This window comes from Neolamprologus multifasciatus, chromosome 6 (assembly GCF_963576455.1).
Source record: "Neolamprologus multifasciatus chromosome 6, fNeoMul1.2, whole genome shotgun sequence".
Classification (NCBI taxonomy): domain Eukaryota; kingdom Metazoa; phylum Chordata; class Actinopteri; order Cichliformes; family Cichlidae; genus Neolamprologus; species Neolamprologus multifasciatus.
The window spans coordinates 19,259,212-19,279,976 of record NC_140444.1 but is presented as its reverse complement, the minus strand read 5'-3'; the positions used below and the strand labels follow the sequence as shown (position 1 = coordinate 19,279,976).

The following is a 20,765-nucleotide window of genomic DNA, read 5'->3' as shown; positions in this document are numbered from 1 at the left end:
TATGAATAAATGCAGTTCACACTTCAGTCACATATTGATTTTTAAAATCCACTGTGTTGGTGTAGAGAGGCAAAAATACAGATAAACTGTCCAAAAACCTGTGGACCAAACTGCATTTATACCAGTTTACTTGGACTCTGACAGTACACACAAAATCAGGACAAAACATTTTGAAAACATCAACATCAGATTTTTAAAACACAAGGGAGAGGTATGAAAGTCTAACTGGTGAGAGAAAAGACAAGAAAGACGATTCAGAGGCTGAATGGAAACTCCTGGCAGGCCACGGAGTCATTTGCTTGCCCGTCTAAGACCATTAGTCTCTTCTTGCATCTCTCTCTAGATTCTGATCACCTTGATTTCTCAGTAACTATTTTCTATCCATGTGTCTCTCTGCAGTCAGTCGGTAAGTAAAGCAGTCAGTCGTTTTGTCCCAGTGTGGCTAAAGCATTATCTCCGGGGCTTCTCCACGCTGTTCCTTAAGCGTTCCAACATCCTTTCCAAACCGCCACCACTTCCCACTGGGAAATTGAAAATGCCGCAGGCAACAAGATTTATCCACTTACATACCTACTGAGTCAAGAGAGTGTGTGAGACAGAATGAGGGAGACAAATTCAAGCCTGTTCTGTGCAAACAGCACTGTTCAGTCACACCAAAGTTCCTCGACAAATTTTGTAAAATATCTGAATTACAATCCCACTAAAAAGTCACTAATTTGACCTCAAGTGTGGCTTCAAATCCCGACCTTGAAACAGCAGCCTATGAGAACAGTAGGTACTTTTTCTGGCTTAATGTGATCTGTTCTGATTTGAATACATACAAGAACAAATATGAATTTCAACAGCTGCATCTTCCTCCACCTCTCATCTAGCTCTTTTCTTTTCTTCAACCCCCCCCCCCCCCCCCCCCCCGTTTGCTCTCTCCCTCCAGACCGCCAGGGTAGTGTGTTGTTGTCGAGGGCGACAGGCGAGGCGAGCGACACACTCGCGCTCCATCAACCGTCTGTCTTTAATGAGAGACACAGAAAGGCCCAGGGGACTGAGACCTGACTCTCTTTCTCTCTCAAACATAGACACTAATACATACAGTATAATTTGTGAGTGTAAGGAAAAGAGGAGAAAAAAAGTGATACGTTCCAAGAAAAAGGTAATTACAATACCACACAACTTTGCACCTTTGTTTGCTGTTGGAAAACAATATGCAAAAGAGTAGAATGAGATCAATTTGAAGATCTGGATGAAGAGCTGAAAGGAATGGGTTTAGAGATTGAGAGAAAGAGAGACAGAGAGAGAGCAAGAGAAAAAGAAAAAATTGGGTTATGTGTGTCCTGGCCTACACTCTCCCTCTGGTGTTCACCTGGTTACTCATCCATTACACAGAGCACAGTACATGACTGACTGACGGAGAGGCAGGGCGCGAGAAGGAGAGAGAGACAGCGAGAGAGAGAGAGGGAGAGAAAGAGTGGGGTGTGAGGTGGAGAGACACAGACTGACTTCTTGCAGGGTTTTCCATTCTGTGGCATTAGTGTAAATGGGCAAGGTAATGAACACTGCGGCGGGATAATTGTCATTGATGGTCATTAGATTCACCCTTCAGTGCCAACACACACACACACACACACGCGCGCACGCACACACACACACACACACACACACACGCGCCCATAGCTGGAATATGCAGCATGGCAGAGACATAACTAAGCTGTAATTACTGAAGTGTATCAATTAATGTGAACAGCAGCGTTTGCTGACCCCTGGTCACTCATTATTACTGAAAGTGAAAGAGGGAGGGAGTGAGAGGTGGAAAAAAAGGATGATAGTGGAAAGAAAAAGTGAAAAACAAACCACATTTATTGTGATGAAGGCGGTTTTGATTTCTATGTTCAGCAGTAATTTTTATTAAAAGCCCAAGCCGAAGTATCAATCTGTGGCAGTTCCCATGTTTTATCATAGAGCAAAGTGAAGTTGTGTGTACAGTAATTCTTCATATATGCATTTTACCCCAAAACATGTTGCCTCCCTCAGCTTTAAGCATGTGTACATGCATGTGTTCAGTTTGGTCCTGTTATGCAGTTTGAGCTTCTTTGTGTCAAACTGGCTCTCTGGATAAAACTGTAAGTGTATGTGTGTTTGAGCTCTATGGTCTCTTACTTTCACTGGAAGAAAATGTTAAAGTCACAGCAAAGTGATACTTTTTGGGAAAGGCCTTTCCACTCTCAGCTGGGCAATACATTATTTTAGTTTAGAAGAGCCTGACTGACCTGCACATAGCCAACACCTCAACTACATATCAGCTTTACAACTAACAACGCCAGGAGTTATTGCCCAACAGAAACAACATTCACCATCGTCATGGGAAACCTTCACAGAGAAATGAAGGATTCTCATAGTTCCCATGATTTGGGAATATAATGTTCAACACTCTGAAATGCGTATAATGTTTACATATCCACAATTCTGGATCATCTAGTGCAAGTCTGACTCTCAAGTAAAATAAAAGTGGGTGTAATACTCACGTCAGAGTAGTGTCCCTTCATGTTGCAGCGATGACAATGTCTGTTCCAGTATGAATTCTCACTGCAGGAATCATAAAGATGGCCTGGCAGGCCACAGTTTTTGCAGTGCCTTTTGAGACAGTCACGGGCTAGGTGGCCTGGAGTCCCACAAAGAAAGCATGGCGGAAACTTCTGCACATACACACACAAAACATGGTTAGAACCTTTATGTACTTACAAAAGTGCCATATGAGCCACTATGTGGTGATCGGGACTCACTTTAGGGTCAGGACAGTTCTTGGAGAGATGTCCTAAATTGTTGCAGTTTCGGCAGTTGACGTTCTTGTCAGTATAATATCTGTTCGACACCCGCTGCACTGCTATCCTGACACCTTTTCTTTTGTTATAGATCTGAGCCTGAAAAACACAAGTTTAGTGCATTAATGGCATCACGGTGTTAGTGTAAGGATCATGAAACTCTGTAGCTATACAGGATATATAGCCACAGGGTTTAGTGCTTGGTGTTTGGTCGATATACCCTCATCATTCACTTTTCTGTCAGTTGTTGGTGTTAATTACACAAGTACAAAGCAGCTGCATCAATAGTTTTACAAGATGAACTCAATATTTTTGGCAGCTATGAGGAAAACAACTCATGCTACTGGGTCTAACTTACCGATGTTTACACTTAATAAATATATATTTGGAGTCAGCTGTTTGTGTGGCTGCATTTTATTAAAATTAAGCAATAGGTCACCAACACTAGGCTAACTAGGATATTCTATCAGCTTCAGTGCTTCAATGTTTGAGGTCATTTCAATACTTTTGCTACGACTGAGTCGTAGTTGGTCGAACACACATTTTGTGTAATTTCTTTCTCTGTACACTACCACAGGGAATTTCACACTAAACAATCAAGATGGGACTGAAGGGATTTTACAGAAGTATTGCTTTAACGGTTTTCACTTTCATACATAGTGCCCCAGATGCTCAAACATAATTGGACAACAGACTGAGCAGGCAGTTTCATGACCAGGTGGGGCCTGTTGTTATTTAATAATGCATATGGAGCTGGTTTTACATGTTGAACTTGCATTAGGATTTTTTTTTACCAGAACTCTTAATAATCATTTCAGTATAAAATAACACAGTTAAAACTATATGAGCAATGCAAATACTAGCTTTTATGTTTGTTTATAGTTGATTTTGATTGATAGAAACCAAAAACAAAGCGGCAACAAACAGAAAGCACTAAAAAGCTGCTCATTGCCACCCACCTCCTTGTCTTTGTCTGAAACCAACCAAGTTTCACCTTCTGCATCAGCATCTGGAAGAGAAGAAGAAAATACATTTTAAAACAAATTTACAGGAGAAGACTATGCTAGGCTCTTATTTTTCTGTTATAAGGTTTATTAGTTATTCCTGAATGTAATACAAACCAACACAAAAAACCTGACATGAATTCATCAGTTACTGGGTAATGAGCACTTTAATACAAGAAAGTAAGTGAACAATTACAATTTGCAAATTTTAGAATAACAAAGGGATTGTAGTTACCAAGCATAACATGTTCACACATACACAAGTCGTGAGCCATGGTTTTTAAGAGTGCCTACAAGCAATTACAATGGATAAACATCAGAGCTGCATTCAAACGTGGGGCTTTATATGACAAATGAGTGAGGAAAAACAAGAGGAAAATATCGTTTTTGAAATCTTTTCTCACAGTAACATTAAACAACAATTGGAACAAATATTTGATAAGAACTGATAGATTCAAGTGTCTAGATCCCACCCCAGTAGGAAACCCTGAGGAATAACTTTAGTTTCCTGTAAGAGAATGGTATGCATGCACACACGCACACACAAACACACACACAGAAACTGACACAGTCGCAGCCCAGCACATCTGTATGAGAGTGGCACTAACAGCACCCTGAGGGAGGCCGCTGTATTCTCCTCAGGCCCACAGAACTGTAACTGACATCCAGAAATCGTAACATACACACAAACATACGCGCAGAAACACACAGACATGTGTATTTGGCATAAATTATGTTCTGATAAGCAATGACCCACACAAGCTGGCATGTTTTCACACACACACATAAAGTCACACCCATCCGTCGACCCCTGCGATTTGCTGGTTGACAGTCTTTAGCTTTTAGACAAATATACAGCCTTGAGCCATAATCAAATATTCCACACTCCTTTTTCACCACTCTCGTTTGTTCTTTCTTTTACTGACTCTATCCAGCCCCTTATCGCTATTCTGCTCAGCCCTCCCCTTCCTTTGCTTTTGCGCTCTCTCTCGTTGTTTTCTACCTCTCTTTCCCCCCCACCTTTCCTCCCCGGGTGAGCGGCTACGGAGGGAGGTTATCACCTCTCTTCCCTGTCAAACAAATTAAAATGGCTGCTGTTTGGATGGGGCTTCTTTCTGCCACGACCTTCACCTCCAAAAAAACCAAAAGCAAGCAAACAAAAAACCAATGCAAGCAACCTAATGTCATCACATAGGTAAGCTTGAAATTTTGAGTCAAAATCACCTGATGGTCCTCCCATAGCTGATAAATTTGGAGAATGACCTGTAAAGATGTTGGTATTACCTTATACCTATCATCTCTAAAAGGAAAATTAACCCAACAGACAGATGTTGTATTGCATCTTCTTGCTATATATTCATGATGCAGTGGTCAAATGTATATAAGGTGTATAGCAAAGTGAATGGAAATAAGTTAATTTAGGATGAAAAAGAAATAACTCAAGTGAAAATGGAGAAAGGAGCAGGCAGAAGCAAATCAGAAAGTTAATTAACTGAACTGACACGCCTGCTAAAATTGAATGATAATGTATCGGTTTCCCTTTTTAGGGCTTTTTTTTCCTCCTTAAATTACGCAGATATCATCCACCATCACAGATGATTCCCAAAAAGTTGATTCTGTTCATCTGGACGTAGCCTTTTCAGAGGGTGAAACGTTTTGTTAGGCATCCAAGTGACTTCTTCAGTCTCAGCTGACTGCAGGTTTCTCCAGCCTTATAAATGGTACATTTGCATAATGACTGAAACTAACACCACTGACAAAGAATGGGCTGTCAGGTCAGTTTCTTGATCATTAATATGTAAATTGTCATGACTACAGATCACCAAATACTGATCAATGAACACTGATCAATGGCCATGAGTGTGATTCACAGTTGGGTAATGGCTGCAATCACAGCACTGAAAGATGGTGAAAGATGTAGGCCTCCTTCTCAATTAAGAGATGATCTTTCCTTTTAAAGTAAACGGCCACCTTGTCTCCCCACAGCGTTCCTCCCTGTCCAGGATGTGTACATGCTCATCATTGAAAGAGTGTCCACTGGCTTGTAGGTGTGAACAGATTGCGGAGTCCTGGCCTTACAAGTTAGCTCTTCTATGTTGTGCCATCCGCTTAGCTGCAGGTAGTTTCGTTTCCCTGATGTATAAATCATGGCAATCCCCCTGGTACACCTGTGTACACCGTATTACTCTGTTTGTGTCGGAGGACCAGCTCCATCCAAAACCGTATGTTTTTCTCTGCTTGGGTGAGTTTTTCACCCTTAGTGTGGCATCCCTTCTCTCTTCTGGCTGCTTCTTCCCCAACCTTGTAAACAGTACATTTGCAAAATGACTGAAACTAGCACCACTGAATGAACAATGGGCTGTGAGGTCAGTTTCATGACCATGAACATTAATATGCAATGATACCACTGATCAGTGGTCATTGATCAAGCATGTGGGATAACTGGCAGTGAGTCTTTCAAATCACTATAGAGCAGTTGGTCCTCTCTTTTTTTGCAGAATTGGAGGTTTTTCAGGCACTAATTACCTGTTCAGGGTAATGTCATAGCATCTCGACTAGATTTAAATCCAGACTTAGATTAGGCCACTCCAAAGCAGTCTTGCTGGTCGACTTGGTGTATTTCAGGCCATTGTCTTGACACATAACCCAAATGTGGTTATGTGAGTTTCAGGACACAAACTGATGTCCGGACATTCTCCTTCAGGAATTTTCTGATAGAGAGCAGAATTCATGATTTCATACTTTATGGCAAGTCATCCCGATCCTGAATCAAGAAAGCAGCCCGAGCCCATCACACTACCATCACCATGGCTGTTGGTATGATGTTCTTTTTATGAATTGCTGTTAGTTTTGTGCCATAATGGGACTCAGCCCTTCTGAAAAGCTCTATTTTTGTCTTGTCAGTCCACAGAATATTTTCCCAAAAGTCTTCAAAATGTTGGGGTCATCAAAATGTTGATGACCCCGAAGACTGTAAGACAAATGTGAGCGTTGAGCATTGGTTTTGTCCTCAGAAATCACCAGTGTATGCCATCTTTTCTTAGTCTCTTTGTGATTATTGAATTGTGAACTTTGACTTTAACTGAGATGTGTAGTTCTTTAAATATTGTTCTGGGTTCTTTTGTGAACTTTTTGATGAGTCGCTGATGTGTTATTGGGGTAATTTTGGAACACCGGACACCCCTGGGAAAGTTTGCCGCTGTTCCATGTTCTCCCCATTTGTGGATAATGGCTCTGTGGTTCTCCCAAAACCTCAGAAATGGCTCTGTAACCCTTTCCAGAATGATAGATGCCAATGGCTTTGTTTTTCAGATGTTTTTAAGTTTAGATCATGCCATAATGTGTTGCTTTTTAACATCTTTTAGCCTATTTCACTTTGTCAGACAGATTCTATTTAAATGACTTTTTGATTCAACAGATCTAGCAGTGATCAGGCCTGAGCGTGGCTAGTTTTCCAAAAAGTGTGGTTAATCACATTTAATTTGTGATTTGGAAAGTGGGCAATTACTTTTTATGATAAGGCCAGGTAGGTTTAGATAGCTCCTTTCCCATAATAAATAAAATAATCATTCAAAAACCACATTTTATTTTACTCAGGTTATCTTTGTCCAATAATAAAATTTGATTAATGGTCTGAAACATTTAAATCAAGAAGGGGACAAAAACATTTTCCCCATATAGTAACTTGATTCATTGGTTAGCTGTTTCTATAAATACAATGAAAAAGCCCAAAGTAATGCCTAATATTAAATTGTCTGAAGAAAACAGTTTTTAAGACATCAAGTAAAAAACTAAATAAAGGCTCATCCTGAAAAAGCTAGAAGATACCATTTTTATTCTAATTTATCCATTTCACAGAATAGCGTTTCTATCAGTTAATCAATGAAACTACAAAACTATTTCAGCTCTGCTGGGGGTGGGGAAAGTACAGCGACAGATGACTGTTTAATCTTCTGGTTTGCTTTTGTATGTTCACTTCAGGTTTTGAGTATTTACATTTATTATGTGTGTAAGCTGTATCACATTGTCTCTGTCTATTCACATCACTTTGCAGTAACTTATATTAAACTGTAGTAGTTTAGGGTGGGTGTGATGGTGGTGGTGGGGTGTACTGATCTAAGTGTGAGCATACTGGGGGGCCTCTGTATGAAGAGCGCATGTGTGTCACCGGTATCCAGCAGTCAATGGGGGGAAAAAAGGCAGGGGTGAAAGGTGTGTGCATGTGTGTGGTGTGTGTGTGTGCATGTGTGTGAGCAGGCGTTAGTGACTCAACGAAAGTCATTCCCAAAGCGTCTCCCGGGGGGACTCCCCAAATAAAGAGCAGGAAGCTTTCCCTTAATCTAACCCCCCATCCACACACCCCAGCCCGACGCCCCCAACTCGATGCCCCCACCTCACCAACACAACACACCAAATAAAGGGTGAAGCTCTTTGTCACGGCCGAGGAATCAAACACATGGGTGGAGGGGTGCTGGAGAGGAGAGGAAAGAAGAAGGGGGGGGGGGGGGGGGGGCTGTACACCGGGTGAAAATATGCTAATCAACCTTGAGGCCCTGTTCAATACCAAACCCTCGTTCCATCGTGGCCCAGCAGATCTGAAGGAGTCTGGAGCTCAAAAAGCAGATGGCAGCGACATCACCGAGCAGCTGAACGCACTCAAGAGAGGCCTCCGCCATGTTGACTGCAACTGTTCAATTTGAGCAGATCTAATGGCAAAGCATTCCTTACAGCCATTTTAGTGGTCTAAACCCAAATATCCTGAAGAGAGAAATTGTTGTTTAATGTTAAGAGCACCAAGTGGTGCTCAAGTCATCTGCTATGACTCTCTGAAGCTGCTCACTGACAGCGTTTACTGAGGGTTCCAAAGACTTAGATTCTGCAGGACATCTCGCACATTATCTCATCACTCCATCGTCACGGGAAATGCAACACAATGACATGGAAGAGGGGGAGAAACAGAGGGAGAGATTGATCAGGGGAGAGAAGGCAACAGATGCTATCTGTCTGTCTCATAGGTACCCTGATTACTAGAAGATGAGGAGGAGAGGGGAGGAGGCTGCGTGCCTGTTCATCAGAGTCGGCAGAACAAAACAAAAGGGGTGGGGGGGATGTATGTGTGTGAATGCTTTAAATCTGTCTCTTCTACCAGTGAGAACAGAACGGAAGTGTACATGTGGCTAATGAACCATGAACACCCAGCTCTCCTGGGGTGACGCGCACACACACACGGGATGAGGCCCAGACAGGATGGTTTAAGTCTGATAAACCAAGGACGGCACTGAGAAAATCAACGACACAATCAACTGCAATTCTAACCAGTTACCAGTTTCCTAAAATGTGTGTGTGTGTGTGCGCATTCATGAGTGTGTGTCATATACAAGCTGTTCTCCCCTCTGTCCCAGCAACATCAAAGGCTTCAATGGATCTGCCTTACCCCAGTCTTTTTCTCTGTCCCGACACTTAAACAGGCATCCCAAGCCAGCCCGCCCATTATACAAGCTGCTGACCAGACCCATTAATACACACGCACACACAGGCACCGTCTCACACACAGACACACGCACACACACACCCACAAAGGGAATGTGTAAGAGGTCTCCCCCCCCCCCCAAAATGGAGGTTATGTTTGATACCAAAGCAACAGGGCTGGATTAGCAACACTATACATGACAATGGTGAGGGTGGGTGGGAGTGTGCATGCTCTAAGTGTGTGCGTGTGTGTGTGTGAGTGTGTACAAGAAAGTGTTTCCTTTGTGACATCACCCTTGCCCTACAGCCTTTCCTTCTGTCCAACAGACATGTACAGAGCACCACATTTTTAACTCCTCTCTTTAATTTAAGAGAAAAGTCTGACCAAGCCCGTAAAACACAAACACAACAGAAGATTAGTGGAGATTTTTATTACTGTGACTAGCGGATACAGTGCTGTGGAAACCCAGCATCGCAGAAAGAAAAGTATCAGAGTCGATGTCTTCGCTCCATACTGTGACATATTTTTGAACCAACATGCTGTCCTGAAACCCAAGCTAGCTGCATGTTGCTAGCATGCAAACCTCTCCATGAATAAATAAACAATTCACAGTTGTTGGACTGACAGTAGCCTTTTGGTAAATTTTAATCATACTGTCATAAACCCTAGTGTGCAGATGTTTGGCACATAGGGAGTAGATAAACAGCTGTACAACCACACTACTTACTTCAAATTCCTTTTTTCCAATCTCTACTTATCTCTCTGTTAGAGAGAGGTGGTTTCCATCCAAATGTAGCGCAAATGTTTCCACCCACTAACATTTTTAGATAAACAGCTGGTGGCACCAATTCTCCCGTCTCGCAGCGCAGAAGAAGAGGGCACGCCACATGAGACGTTTTGGCTCAAAAGCACAAGTGTAATAATTATGTGAATGGTGACTGGATTCAGTTCAGGTATTTTCAGGTTCCTGGTGGTTTACATGTTGGCCTAACAAGAGTAGGAAATGAATTTACACATAGGACCACACAAGAATCTGGGACTGATTGGTGCGGCGCTCCATAAGGCTCCCAGTTTGGGTACTGCCAACTCCTGACAAGGTCATTTCGTTAAACTGAAGTTTGATGAAGTTGTGCTTTTCTTGCCATTACCAGTCAAAACCAGCTGTGACATCATGATGTAAAAATGATATTATTTGTGCTGTGTGTTATTTTTTACAGTACTGTTCACAACTGCACTATCCTCAATGATTTGAATCACCTCAGCCAATATGTAAAATACTTTTTTGTAAATTAAAAACAAAACAATGTATATATGTGGATATAAACAAACCTAGAGCCCAAAAAAATGTGAATGCTCATGCTCTATCTGTGGCAAATATTTGCATCATTTACAAAAGGGATTTACTGCAATCTGTCTGGAATGAAAGAAAAACATTCTTGAGGGTTATGAAAACCTTTTTTCCATGATTAGATTCTTAAGGCAAGAAAGCAAATCTCAGGCAAACAAAGTTTCATTTCAGGCTTATAATAGTTTACAAGATAAGAGATATTTGGGGATATTTCAGTTTGTGTTCTTTTCACTGGTATTAACTGGGCAATATAAAGCAACTTATGAATATCAATTTTATGAGAGCAATAAGACTGTATATGCACATTTAAATCTGACACCTGTTCACTCCTTATGTAGAAAACGATTCAAGCTTTGAGAGTACTGCCATCTTTATGAGCAACATATGAGGATGTTTAATTTCTAGACTTTATTTACATTATTTAACAACTAGGGTGTCTTTGTTTTTACCTCAAGAGAATCAAGTCTGTCTGCCTCCGTAAAAAATCACATAGGAGGCTTTGCTTTATATGTCTGTGGGTGAATTTCATCTATGCTATGGTGGCAAACCAGCAAGTCAAAAAGGTTTAGAAGTTTGTAGCTGAAATTGAATCCAAGGTTAAAGATGGGTGTCATCAACTGGGAGCCACACCTGGTCCATATATGGATCTTTAAAATTGACCCACACTTGTGCCTGTAATTTTACACATATTCCTTCTGTCAGTTCAACAATCAAAGGCAAACTGTACTACTCTGTCACTTTACCACCACCCGGGAGGCATACTGATATACTTGCAAGATAAAGCACAGAAGTGCATAGATACCTCTTATTTTTAGTGTAATTAATAAGAAAAACAGTGGAATACAAAAATCTCTTTTAAAAAATAAAATATTTCTTTCATGCTCGTGATGTAAAGACATGTCATACTGCCAAAAACATCATGGACTCAAAGCGTAACTCAAGAGAACATTATACCAAATACTATAAGATATATTAAGCTTTATTTCAAAAATTGTGGTCATTACCACAGAACCTAAAGAAACCAGCGACTGTAATGGTTTTGTTAATCAAAGGCAGCAGATTTTAAAAAAACGCCAAAGAGACAGATTTTTTACACATCTGCTTGGGTGGTCAAACTATTTCTTTCCGCTACAAGATTCTGGAAAACAGCCCAGAAAGCGTTCATTAGCCTCACTTTGATAAAACAGGATGAAATTACTATCAAAGACAATGTTTAAAACTAGAACCAAAATGCTTTTCCACTAATTTTTTGCCAGTTCGGTGAAAAACCGAAGACGGATGCCATCACCGTGGTCCCTGTTGAATCTGCCTTGTGTTCAGCAAACACATATTTCAACACAGCCCTTCTGATTATCTGATATGTCCACCACCCCCCTCCTCCGTGACACATCGAGCGCTCACCCCCTGCCAGCCTGTGCCACCTCCTCCCCTCCTCTTCACCCTCTTCCACGCCATGTTGGCAGGCAGGGCAGGGCAGGTGGCCAAACCTGTCAGTCAAAGTACCATCGCCACGCAGCAGCACCACAGACACCAATTACCACACAGCAGGGGCGCGGCCTGGCAACCGCATGGCAACCACATGGTCCAATCAGGGTACACAACAACGGGGACCAGAGAAGGCCAAGAAAAGTGAACGAGGCTGTGTGCCCCCAGTGTGCCCGTGTACGTGTTTTCGAGTTATCCAAAACTGAGCCAAAACGTGTCCGGGACTGACAGGAGACACGTAGTCACTGTGTCTTTTTAATATCCGTTAGCTGCCTCTTTAGCGCAGATTTTCAATTCAAACTAGAAATGATCTCCATCAATCTGCTGATAACCAGAGTGGCTCTTATTAAAGACACAGTCCTGACTTGTACCATCATATCGTCACCGATGATTCAAAAAAGGAGGTTGAATTGAAAATTGACTCATTTAACTGCCATAAATATGCTTGGATGGCTGGTGCTGATGACACATTACATGACAATAAAAAAAAAAAGAAGAAGTTACAACTCATATTTTTTACATAACACTGTTACTATCACAATGATTTGTTCATGTCTCAGTATCGGATTAGATCATTGTCTGGGACTTTAACAGCCGTGAACTTGGGAGATTATAGTCTGATTTAAAGCTACAGCAGCACTTTTTTTGGCTGTTAAGAACAAAAAAAAACCCCCACATAAATCAAGAGATGGAGCAGTCTAGAAGAATTATTCTTTTTATAGATACTATAAGTGGAAAAAATGCATATGTATTCACAAAAATGTAAGCTTCATACCAAACAGATTTATTAAAAGATTGAAGTCTGACTAATCAATTAGCCAGTCAAATGTTTTTTGCCCATTAACTAATTGTTTGACATTTTTTAATGAAGCTTTACAGTTACGCCTCTAAATGGTAAAGCCATGTAAATAAACAATGACTACACTGCAAAGTGTTGGCAGTGCCCAACCAACACTCCAAAATCCAACAATTTTCCAACTTTAAAGTTTAATCCTTTGTGCTTATATAATTGCCTGAATGAAAAAAAAAAAGATTCAGCTTCATTAAAGCGTTAAAAAAATACGTTAAAAAAAAAAAATCAGGATGGAGTTTCCCTAAATCAGTGTTGTGGTAGAGCAGACTATAGTCAACAAGTATTTCGTGGCTAGAGTCGTACTCGTGTAAGCCGACGCAAAATGTCAAAAACATTACAAAAAAAAAAAAATATCTGACCAAATTATTCATGGTGCCCCTTTTGTCTTCTGTGGCACAACACGCATCGTCTGTGAGGGGCAAATATATTTTAATAAAACCAGTGAGTTGCAACCTCAATTTCATTTTGATGAATTTCCTCCTGCGGGAGTGAGCCAGGCAGTGGGTGGGAGGGTGGAAAGGCGAGAGAAGAAGCGGGGTGATGGGGGCTGGGAGGCAGATAGAATTTTCATGATTGTTATTTTTGTTATTATACAGAAGGGGGGGGGGAGTGGGTGGGGTGGTGGTTGATAAACGGCGTTGGTTAATCTGAGCCATTCTGCGGAGCGCTCCATTATCGGGCAGGTTGGGCACGTCGAGGGGGTTATTTTTCCGAGGGATCTTTGGCCCCGGTAATTAAGCTCCATTCACCAGGCCCTGTTCCCCAAATTAAAAATTTGTCATTAAGTGGAATTCACTATAATGCCTTTTTATCTGCCGGCGCTTCAGCATGTGTGCATGGATGGGTGTGTGTGTGTGCGTGTGTAGGAGGGGCAACAGCAGAGGGCAGCCAATAAGGGGTTACACTCTGGTCTCATGCACATACAAGCACATACATGAATACTCACACACACTTTGAGAAGAAACGGCAAATTAAAAAAAAGAAATAATCCTGGACAGCAGTGTGTGTGTGTGTGTTCGTTTGCAAGTGGAAGTGCGCGCGCGCGCACACACACACACACACACACCAACAAAGAAACCCTTTCAATCCTTCAAATCCACAGCCTTTAGGGTAATTAAATAATAGTGCTTTAAAGTTTTAATTTAGATTTGGCTTTTTCCTTCCTCCTCCTAGTGTATGCCGCACAGCCCTCCCTCTCTTACACACACCCAAAACGGCCCGTCACTGCTGTGGTTGTAGACTTCAACCAGCAAGATAGCCCCTCGATCGGCAGGGTACATTGGAGGGAGTGAATGATTGAAGAGCAGAATCTTTGTCTCTATAGACTTTATAAAACAATACAATTATTAGTCTTTAATTAGACCAGCCCCTCTGTGGACCAGGGGACAGACAAAGAACAATAGAGGATTAGAAAGGGAGTGCCTAATATGGCTCTTTTATCACTTCACTCAAATATAGCTGCAACCAGCTGTCCTATGCACCTGGTAGGCAGAAGTTAGAAGTTAGATTCTGGTGCAGAAGGGAGTAAAACTACATCACCTATTTCAAACTAAAAAGACCTATTTTTGATCTCAAATGATCTACAAATCAGTAACTGTCAACAACATATTGCAACATACATAAATATAGGGATGGCCTGGTTGTGGCCTAAGACTTTAAGGATCCATCACATAGCCTCTCCAGGCTCATACTGGACCTCTAGATGTCTGTCACTGTTCAATGGTTTAGTCTGGAAAAAAAAATGTAAAAATGACTTAACCATACAATTCTTCTCGCTATTTATTGAGTAAACTAAGAATTATGGAATCATATCAAATAAATAGCTTGAGTTTTCTTTCTTTTATTTGAAACTACATAAAAGACAGACTGAAAGTGGGAAATGAATGATCAGAACCAAAACCGACAAAGGAGTGCAAACTCAAACTCTGATTAACAATGATAGAACTGAGTACTTGCAATATGAAAAAACACAAACAGGACCTTTGATTTCACGTGATGTGGTTGAAAATGTCAAAAGCAGGCTTTTTTTTTTTTTTTTGCTTTACACGACCCAAAAACCCTGCCACTGTCCTCCTCCCTCCTGTTCTTATCAGAGATACATGGATACTCCCCTGACACGTGACTAATATTCCACAATCTTGTGAATGCCACCAGAGAGTATAGGTTAAGAAACAGGGCCCTAAATGAACATCTATAGGTGGGAGGGGGCTGAAAGAAGAGGAAGAGCAGAGGAGGTGGAGGTGAAGGAGGCTGAAATGGAGGAGAGAAAAAAAAAGAAAAAACAGGAAGATAGGAAGAGGAGGGGGCAGACAGATGGCAGAGGTTATGCCTGGCTGAAAGGGGCAAGACGGGAGGAGGCTATTCAGGATCTGTGTGCGTGCAAAGAGAGGAAACACCATGCCCTCACTTCCCACATGCAGAAGTCATTCTTAAGAAATCCCCTCCACCTCAATCTCAACTCACACCCTCTTTTATTTACTTTCCCATAATTCCTCATTTGTAGACCTCTAAAAGGCATCAGATGAGTTTCAATAAATGCCTGAGCCCCTTTCCTTTACCATCAGCCCGATTGCCTGGCTAAGCTGATTCCATATTGGCTTCAGACTCGGTGATGAACAAAATAATTACATTTTCCAGCATCTGATTGACAGACTAGACTGGTTAAGGTAAACTACAGAGAGCTGAACAACAACATGCTGTCAAAATCTCCAAGTGTGTCTGTGTGTCTCTCCAAAATACAGCGAATGGAGGAATGGCAGACTGGCAGGGGGGCAAGTGCAGAGAGATAGGGGGGTCTTATTTACTGTCGTTTAATTCGCTCCCCTCTTTTCCATCCATCCCTTGGTTTTTCTGACAGGTAATAAAAAGCAGGAGCTTCCTTGACAAGCCCATTTGAATTTGGATTGAATAATATAACTGTAGGGTTTCCCACATAACGCTCTGTCCAAGCGTGCAGACACCACAGATGCTGGCAGCCCCCGTGCCTGCCAGTCTAAGTGTGTATATGTGTCAGTGACACACACACACACACACACACACACACACACGCTTACGTCATAGTAGTTAATGCAGCAATAATAATGAATTCCAGCAACTAGCTATCACACCAGTCTAATATGTTAATCTCCACATGTGCCAAACCTTTATTTCTCTTTTTTTTGTCACCACGCTCCCCCTCCCGATTCCCTCTTGTTCCTTCTGCACCTCTCCAAGATCCCTTCATCCCACCTCCTCTTCTCGTCTTACCTCATCCACCAGTCGTGCTACCTCCTTCCAAGAACCCCTGCCCCTCCTCCTCTTCCTCTTGCTCTTGCTTTCGGAAGCAGCTGAAAATCCCATTCCCCGTGGGGCAGGCTAAATTGAATTGGCGTGTTTATATGAACAACAGGGCCGTTGCTTTAATATACCTTAGAGTTTATGCCTAATGCCTCCCTGCTAATACCGCTGGAGTTTCAACGCTCACTCAACGCACACGCTTTTATGGAAGTCATAAAAGAGACAGAGGAGTGAGGGATGAGGATGGAGAGATACTCTGGAAGTGTGCTTGATTTTGTAAGCCAGGGGGAGAAAGAGAGGAAGGAGTGAGACCCCCGTTAATGCATCTTAACGAGTCATCTGTGTTTTGTCACACCTCTTTAAAAGATCCCCACCTCTCTAGAAACCTACACACACACACACACACACACTTACATACACTCTCTATGCCTCTAGTGTGAATGAATAGAAAGACAGAAGACACAGAATGGTAGGAAAGGGTTTTTCTGGATTTTTTTTTTTATATTAGTATGTAATACTAAACAAATTCCACAGTTTTAGTTGATGGAGTTGGTCATGCTCTTCGACTTGCAAACATTGTCCATTTTCTTTCCGTCTACCCCCCACTTTTTTCTTCTCCTTTATTTCGTTTCCCTCGCTTGTCCCCTTTCTCTTCTGGCACTGTGTCCGTCTACAAAAGGCCCACAGTACAAAGGACAGAAACAGGCCTGATACACTCAACCCAATTACTATTGATCAGTCTCCACTCTGAGGACAAAAAAAAATGCTCACCTGCACGCACATAGCTGCGCGCGCACACACACACACACACACACGCACACACACACGCACACACTAATCTGTAAAGATCAAGTCCTGTAGGTTTAGGGTGGGTATTTGTTCATAGCTGATTTTTAACACTTGGAACAAAAGACTTAAAAAAGTAAATAAAAATTATCCAACTCTTTGAAAGGCTACATGATCCGAAAACAGTGGCTGGTAACACAGATTGTTTAAGAGAAGAGGGTGATGTAAGGTGAGCTGCCAATAAATTAAAAAAAAACATATCTGTAAAATATAAAAACACAGTATTATAAATGTGAATTGAAAGTGTTTTTCTCTTTCCTTTTTATTAGGTTTAATGTCTTTCCTCTGATTACAAACAATAATACAAATTCTTCATAAAGCCAAAATTTTAAAGTGCCTGTAAATCTGCAACATGATGGGAAAACTTAACAATCAAAGTTCTTCTACAATCTAGATTTAATACTGTTTTTTTTTTTTATTTGCTGTTCTTGACACTTATTATCTTTTAATTGAGTAATCAGAGAAATTCAGAAGCCTGGCTTTGATTAAAGTGTAATTTTGGCAGGATTACTTGTACCAGTTGGTTGAAACAACTAAAGCAGCGAGTAATGTGACTTTTGCATCAGCTCCACTTAAATTTTAACTTAATTTAAGACTGTTTAAATCTTGCTCTGAGAAAAACCTACATTAATGGAGACAAGAATGACTGAATGCTGTGAAATGTGAATACTCAAAGGAAAAAAGTCCTTGAGCTGCTGGAAACCCCGAGGACATTCCAGCTGATCCGCAGGGAAGAATGGGGGGAAAAAAGCTACATCAGTATGTCGGCTGCGTTAAAATCCAAAGGCTTTTTGATCCTCAACCAAAACCTTTAAAAGTTTGTAAAGCCCAGCTCGAAGGTGCATCCACACACACTTAGACACACAAAACTAGTATCACATTAAGGGTGTGATGAACTCTGCATGTTGTCTGGAAGCCTGTGCCGAAATATCAATGACTAAATTCCCCAACGAGTCGGTAACTATCTCCTTCGCTCTTGATTTTATCCCCAATAATTAATTTTCTCTCCCAACGCCGACTTCGGCTTTATCGGTCGCTCGCCGCCAGAATCTCAGCATTTCATTTAACCATAATCCCCCGGATAAAGGGGCGGCCTAGGTGTGCAAATGCACAGGCATGCGTGTGCGCAGGAGCACACTCACAGGCGAAGGCTTAAACTTCACAGACACATACCGGTTACACATGTGTGCAAGGAGAGTTAATCATACAATGCTGAGGAAATTTGATAAATCACACATTTAGACACATTAAACCTCTTTACAGGAAGTCTGAATGTAGACTGGGGGACATAGTGTCCACTGTTAGCCGTGAAACCACCAAAATACATCCTGGATAGAAACTGGATTAACTCGGGAAAAGCCTGCAACCTGGCATAGCAACAGCCCCGTAACCAGGGCTTGGTCTTGTTGTACGGAAGCATTGGGAATGGGAGTGGAGGAATAAAGAGATGAGATGGATGGAGTGAAGGAGGGTGGAGCTGAAGGGTTAAGGGAAGAAAAGCAGATTGTGATATGGATGTACGCTTGTCCTTAGCATACGCTTGCTGTAGCCATCTGTAGTAGATCATGTTGATATATTATGTTGCCTTTATGAAGTTATGGAAATCTTGGTTGGTCACAACATTTGAGTTAGAGAGAGCGACCATTTTTCTGCATTGTTTGCATAAGGAATGCAAGTCCATTTTAGTCTTTCAAAAGAGATGTGACCAAAGAAGCATGACATATCCTGCCACAATGTTTCAGTGTGTCTGAGAACATCGGCCACGAACTACTAAAAAAAAAAAAAAAAAAAAAAAAATTTAAAAGGAAGAAAATGACTGGATAATTTATTAGATTTAGAGAGCTTGTTCCCTTTACATTTATTTTATCCCACACAGAATAAACACTTCGATTTTTTTTTCTATTTTCTCATGGTATCCCCCCCTCATGATGACTGCTTAAGCATTTAACGTGTTCCTTAACACCTATATCCTGGTATTTAAGGGCCGATTAACTAGCAGACTCTCAGATACTAATGGGACTCCTAATTAGTGCTTTATTGAAGGCAGGTGTGATGGAAAGGTCAACTAGTTAAGCTTACATATGTTATAAACATGCAGAGGGCACTTCCATCGATATGCAGCAATCCAAGAATGTATAAGTCAATCAATGAGGGAAACAAAGGCCAAAGAAATCTGCAGAAGAGAAAAGGTGAGTAGGAAAGAAAAAAAAAAGCAAAGAAGATGAGGGAAGGGTTAGACTGACTGAAATTACAGTGAGTGCCAGCTAGGCCAGACCAGGCCCAGCTGGTCTCTGTCTGACGAGTGCCTTAATTAAGAGACATGGGGAGAAGCCTTGGAATGGCCACATACACACTGCCAGGAGCCTCTGGAGAGGAAACTGCTAAACAGGCACACTTGTGTGTCTGTGTGGTACACTGCCAAGAATCCCTCTCTCACACACACACTCACACACACACACACCCTATGGGACCTTGTGAAAAACATTGCCTTGCTATTATTAGGCAACCCTTTGCATACCGAAGCAAGTGTACAAACCCTAAATGAGGTGTATTTGTGTGTTTGGGGTTCTCCCTCTTATCCTGTTGACTGTTAAACTGAACTTATGATTTCAAAACAGACAGCTCCCCTCTTTGCTGGCGCCGGAGCTCTGAGAAGTAGTAGAGGTGAACCAGAAAGTGAGTACCCACCCCCCCAAAAAAGGGGGGGCTAAAAATGAAGCGAGAGGAGAAGGGGTGATTTTGTGGATCCATGACTGCCTTTACGCCCCCCCTCACCCTTCCATCGCTCAGTCCTCTTCCTCCTGTTCCTCAGCCCAAAAACGTATTAATATTAATACATATCCCTCAAACCCCGTTCCCTCAATTCCACCATCCAAAAAAAGAAAGAAAAAAATCATCACCCTAGGCTACCAGTTAATAAAGCCCTCTCGACAACCCCTCCTAGCCCAAAAACCAAGGAAAGACAATAAAGGGAAAGTTCTCGGGTCAAATAAAAGAATAGAAATTAATACAGTCCCACGGGACCTCCCTCTGTCCCACTGTCACCCCCCGCAATAATTTGATTTCTTATTAAGTGATTGCTTAATTATAATGATTATTATTGGTAATTGTAATTGACATTTTTTTCCTCTCTGCTAGTCTCCTCTGTGTCCCTTCCCTCCCAGTCCTTCATTTAAAGGATGAGACCGTTTGTGAAAACGGCCACATTTTGTGTAACTACTTGACCAAAAGCTACAGTTACGGGACCAAGAGGGCTGCAAGGACAAACAATGCAGGATTAAGGTGTTGAGGCCTAGAAGTTTTATTTAATCAGACTTGAGTGGGTGTCTGTGTGTGTTTCTGTTGTGTATTTGTCAAGATGTCTTACACTGTAGCTTCAGGGCACTGTGTCTGCTGCAGGTCTCCGTAGGAAGAAAAAAAAAGAAAAAAGATCCTTGCTCTCAGTGGGATATCCTGGTTAAATAAAGGTTCAAGTAGAAGACAGGGATTCCCTATTCAATCCACCCACCACCCCACCCACACAGACACACACATAAGCATTAAACTACAGTAGGGACCCCCTTGGTCTCCAGTTTATTACCCCTTCCTCCAGGCCACAGTTACCGCAAGCAGCCGGTTGTGTGCTATTGCTAAAAGAAGCCCCTCTCATGCAATGTTACATCTCACGCTC

At 41.7% G+C, this 20,765-nt stretch overlaps 1 protein-coding gene across 1 annotated transcript in view; it reads right to left on the bottom strand.

The window, feature by feature from the left end:
- Positions 1–20,765, bottom strand: part of zcchc7 (zinc finger, CCHC domain containing 7) — a 53,738-nt gene that overhangs the window by 19,999 nt on the left and 12,974 nt on the right. Inside the window, exons 4-6 of the mRNA XM_085163074.1 lie at positions 3,773–3,822; positions 2,775–2,912; positions 2,517–2,687 (exon numbers count right to left, since the gene is read on the bottom strand). Of these exons, the coding sequence (XP_085019200.1) occupies positions 2,517–2,687; positions 2,775–2,912; positions 3,773–3,822 (359 nt within the window). The remainder of the gene's footprint in view (positions 1–2,516; positions 2,688–2,774; positions 2,913–3,772; positions 3,823–20,765) is intronic.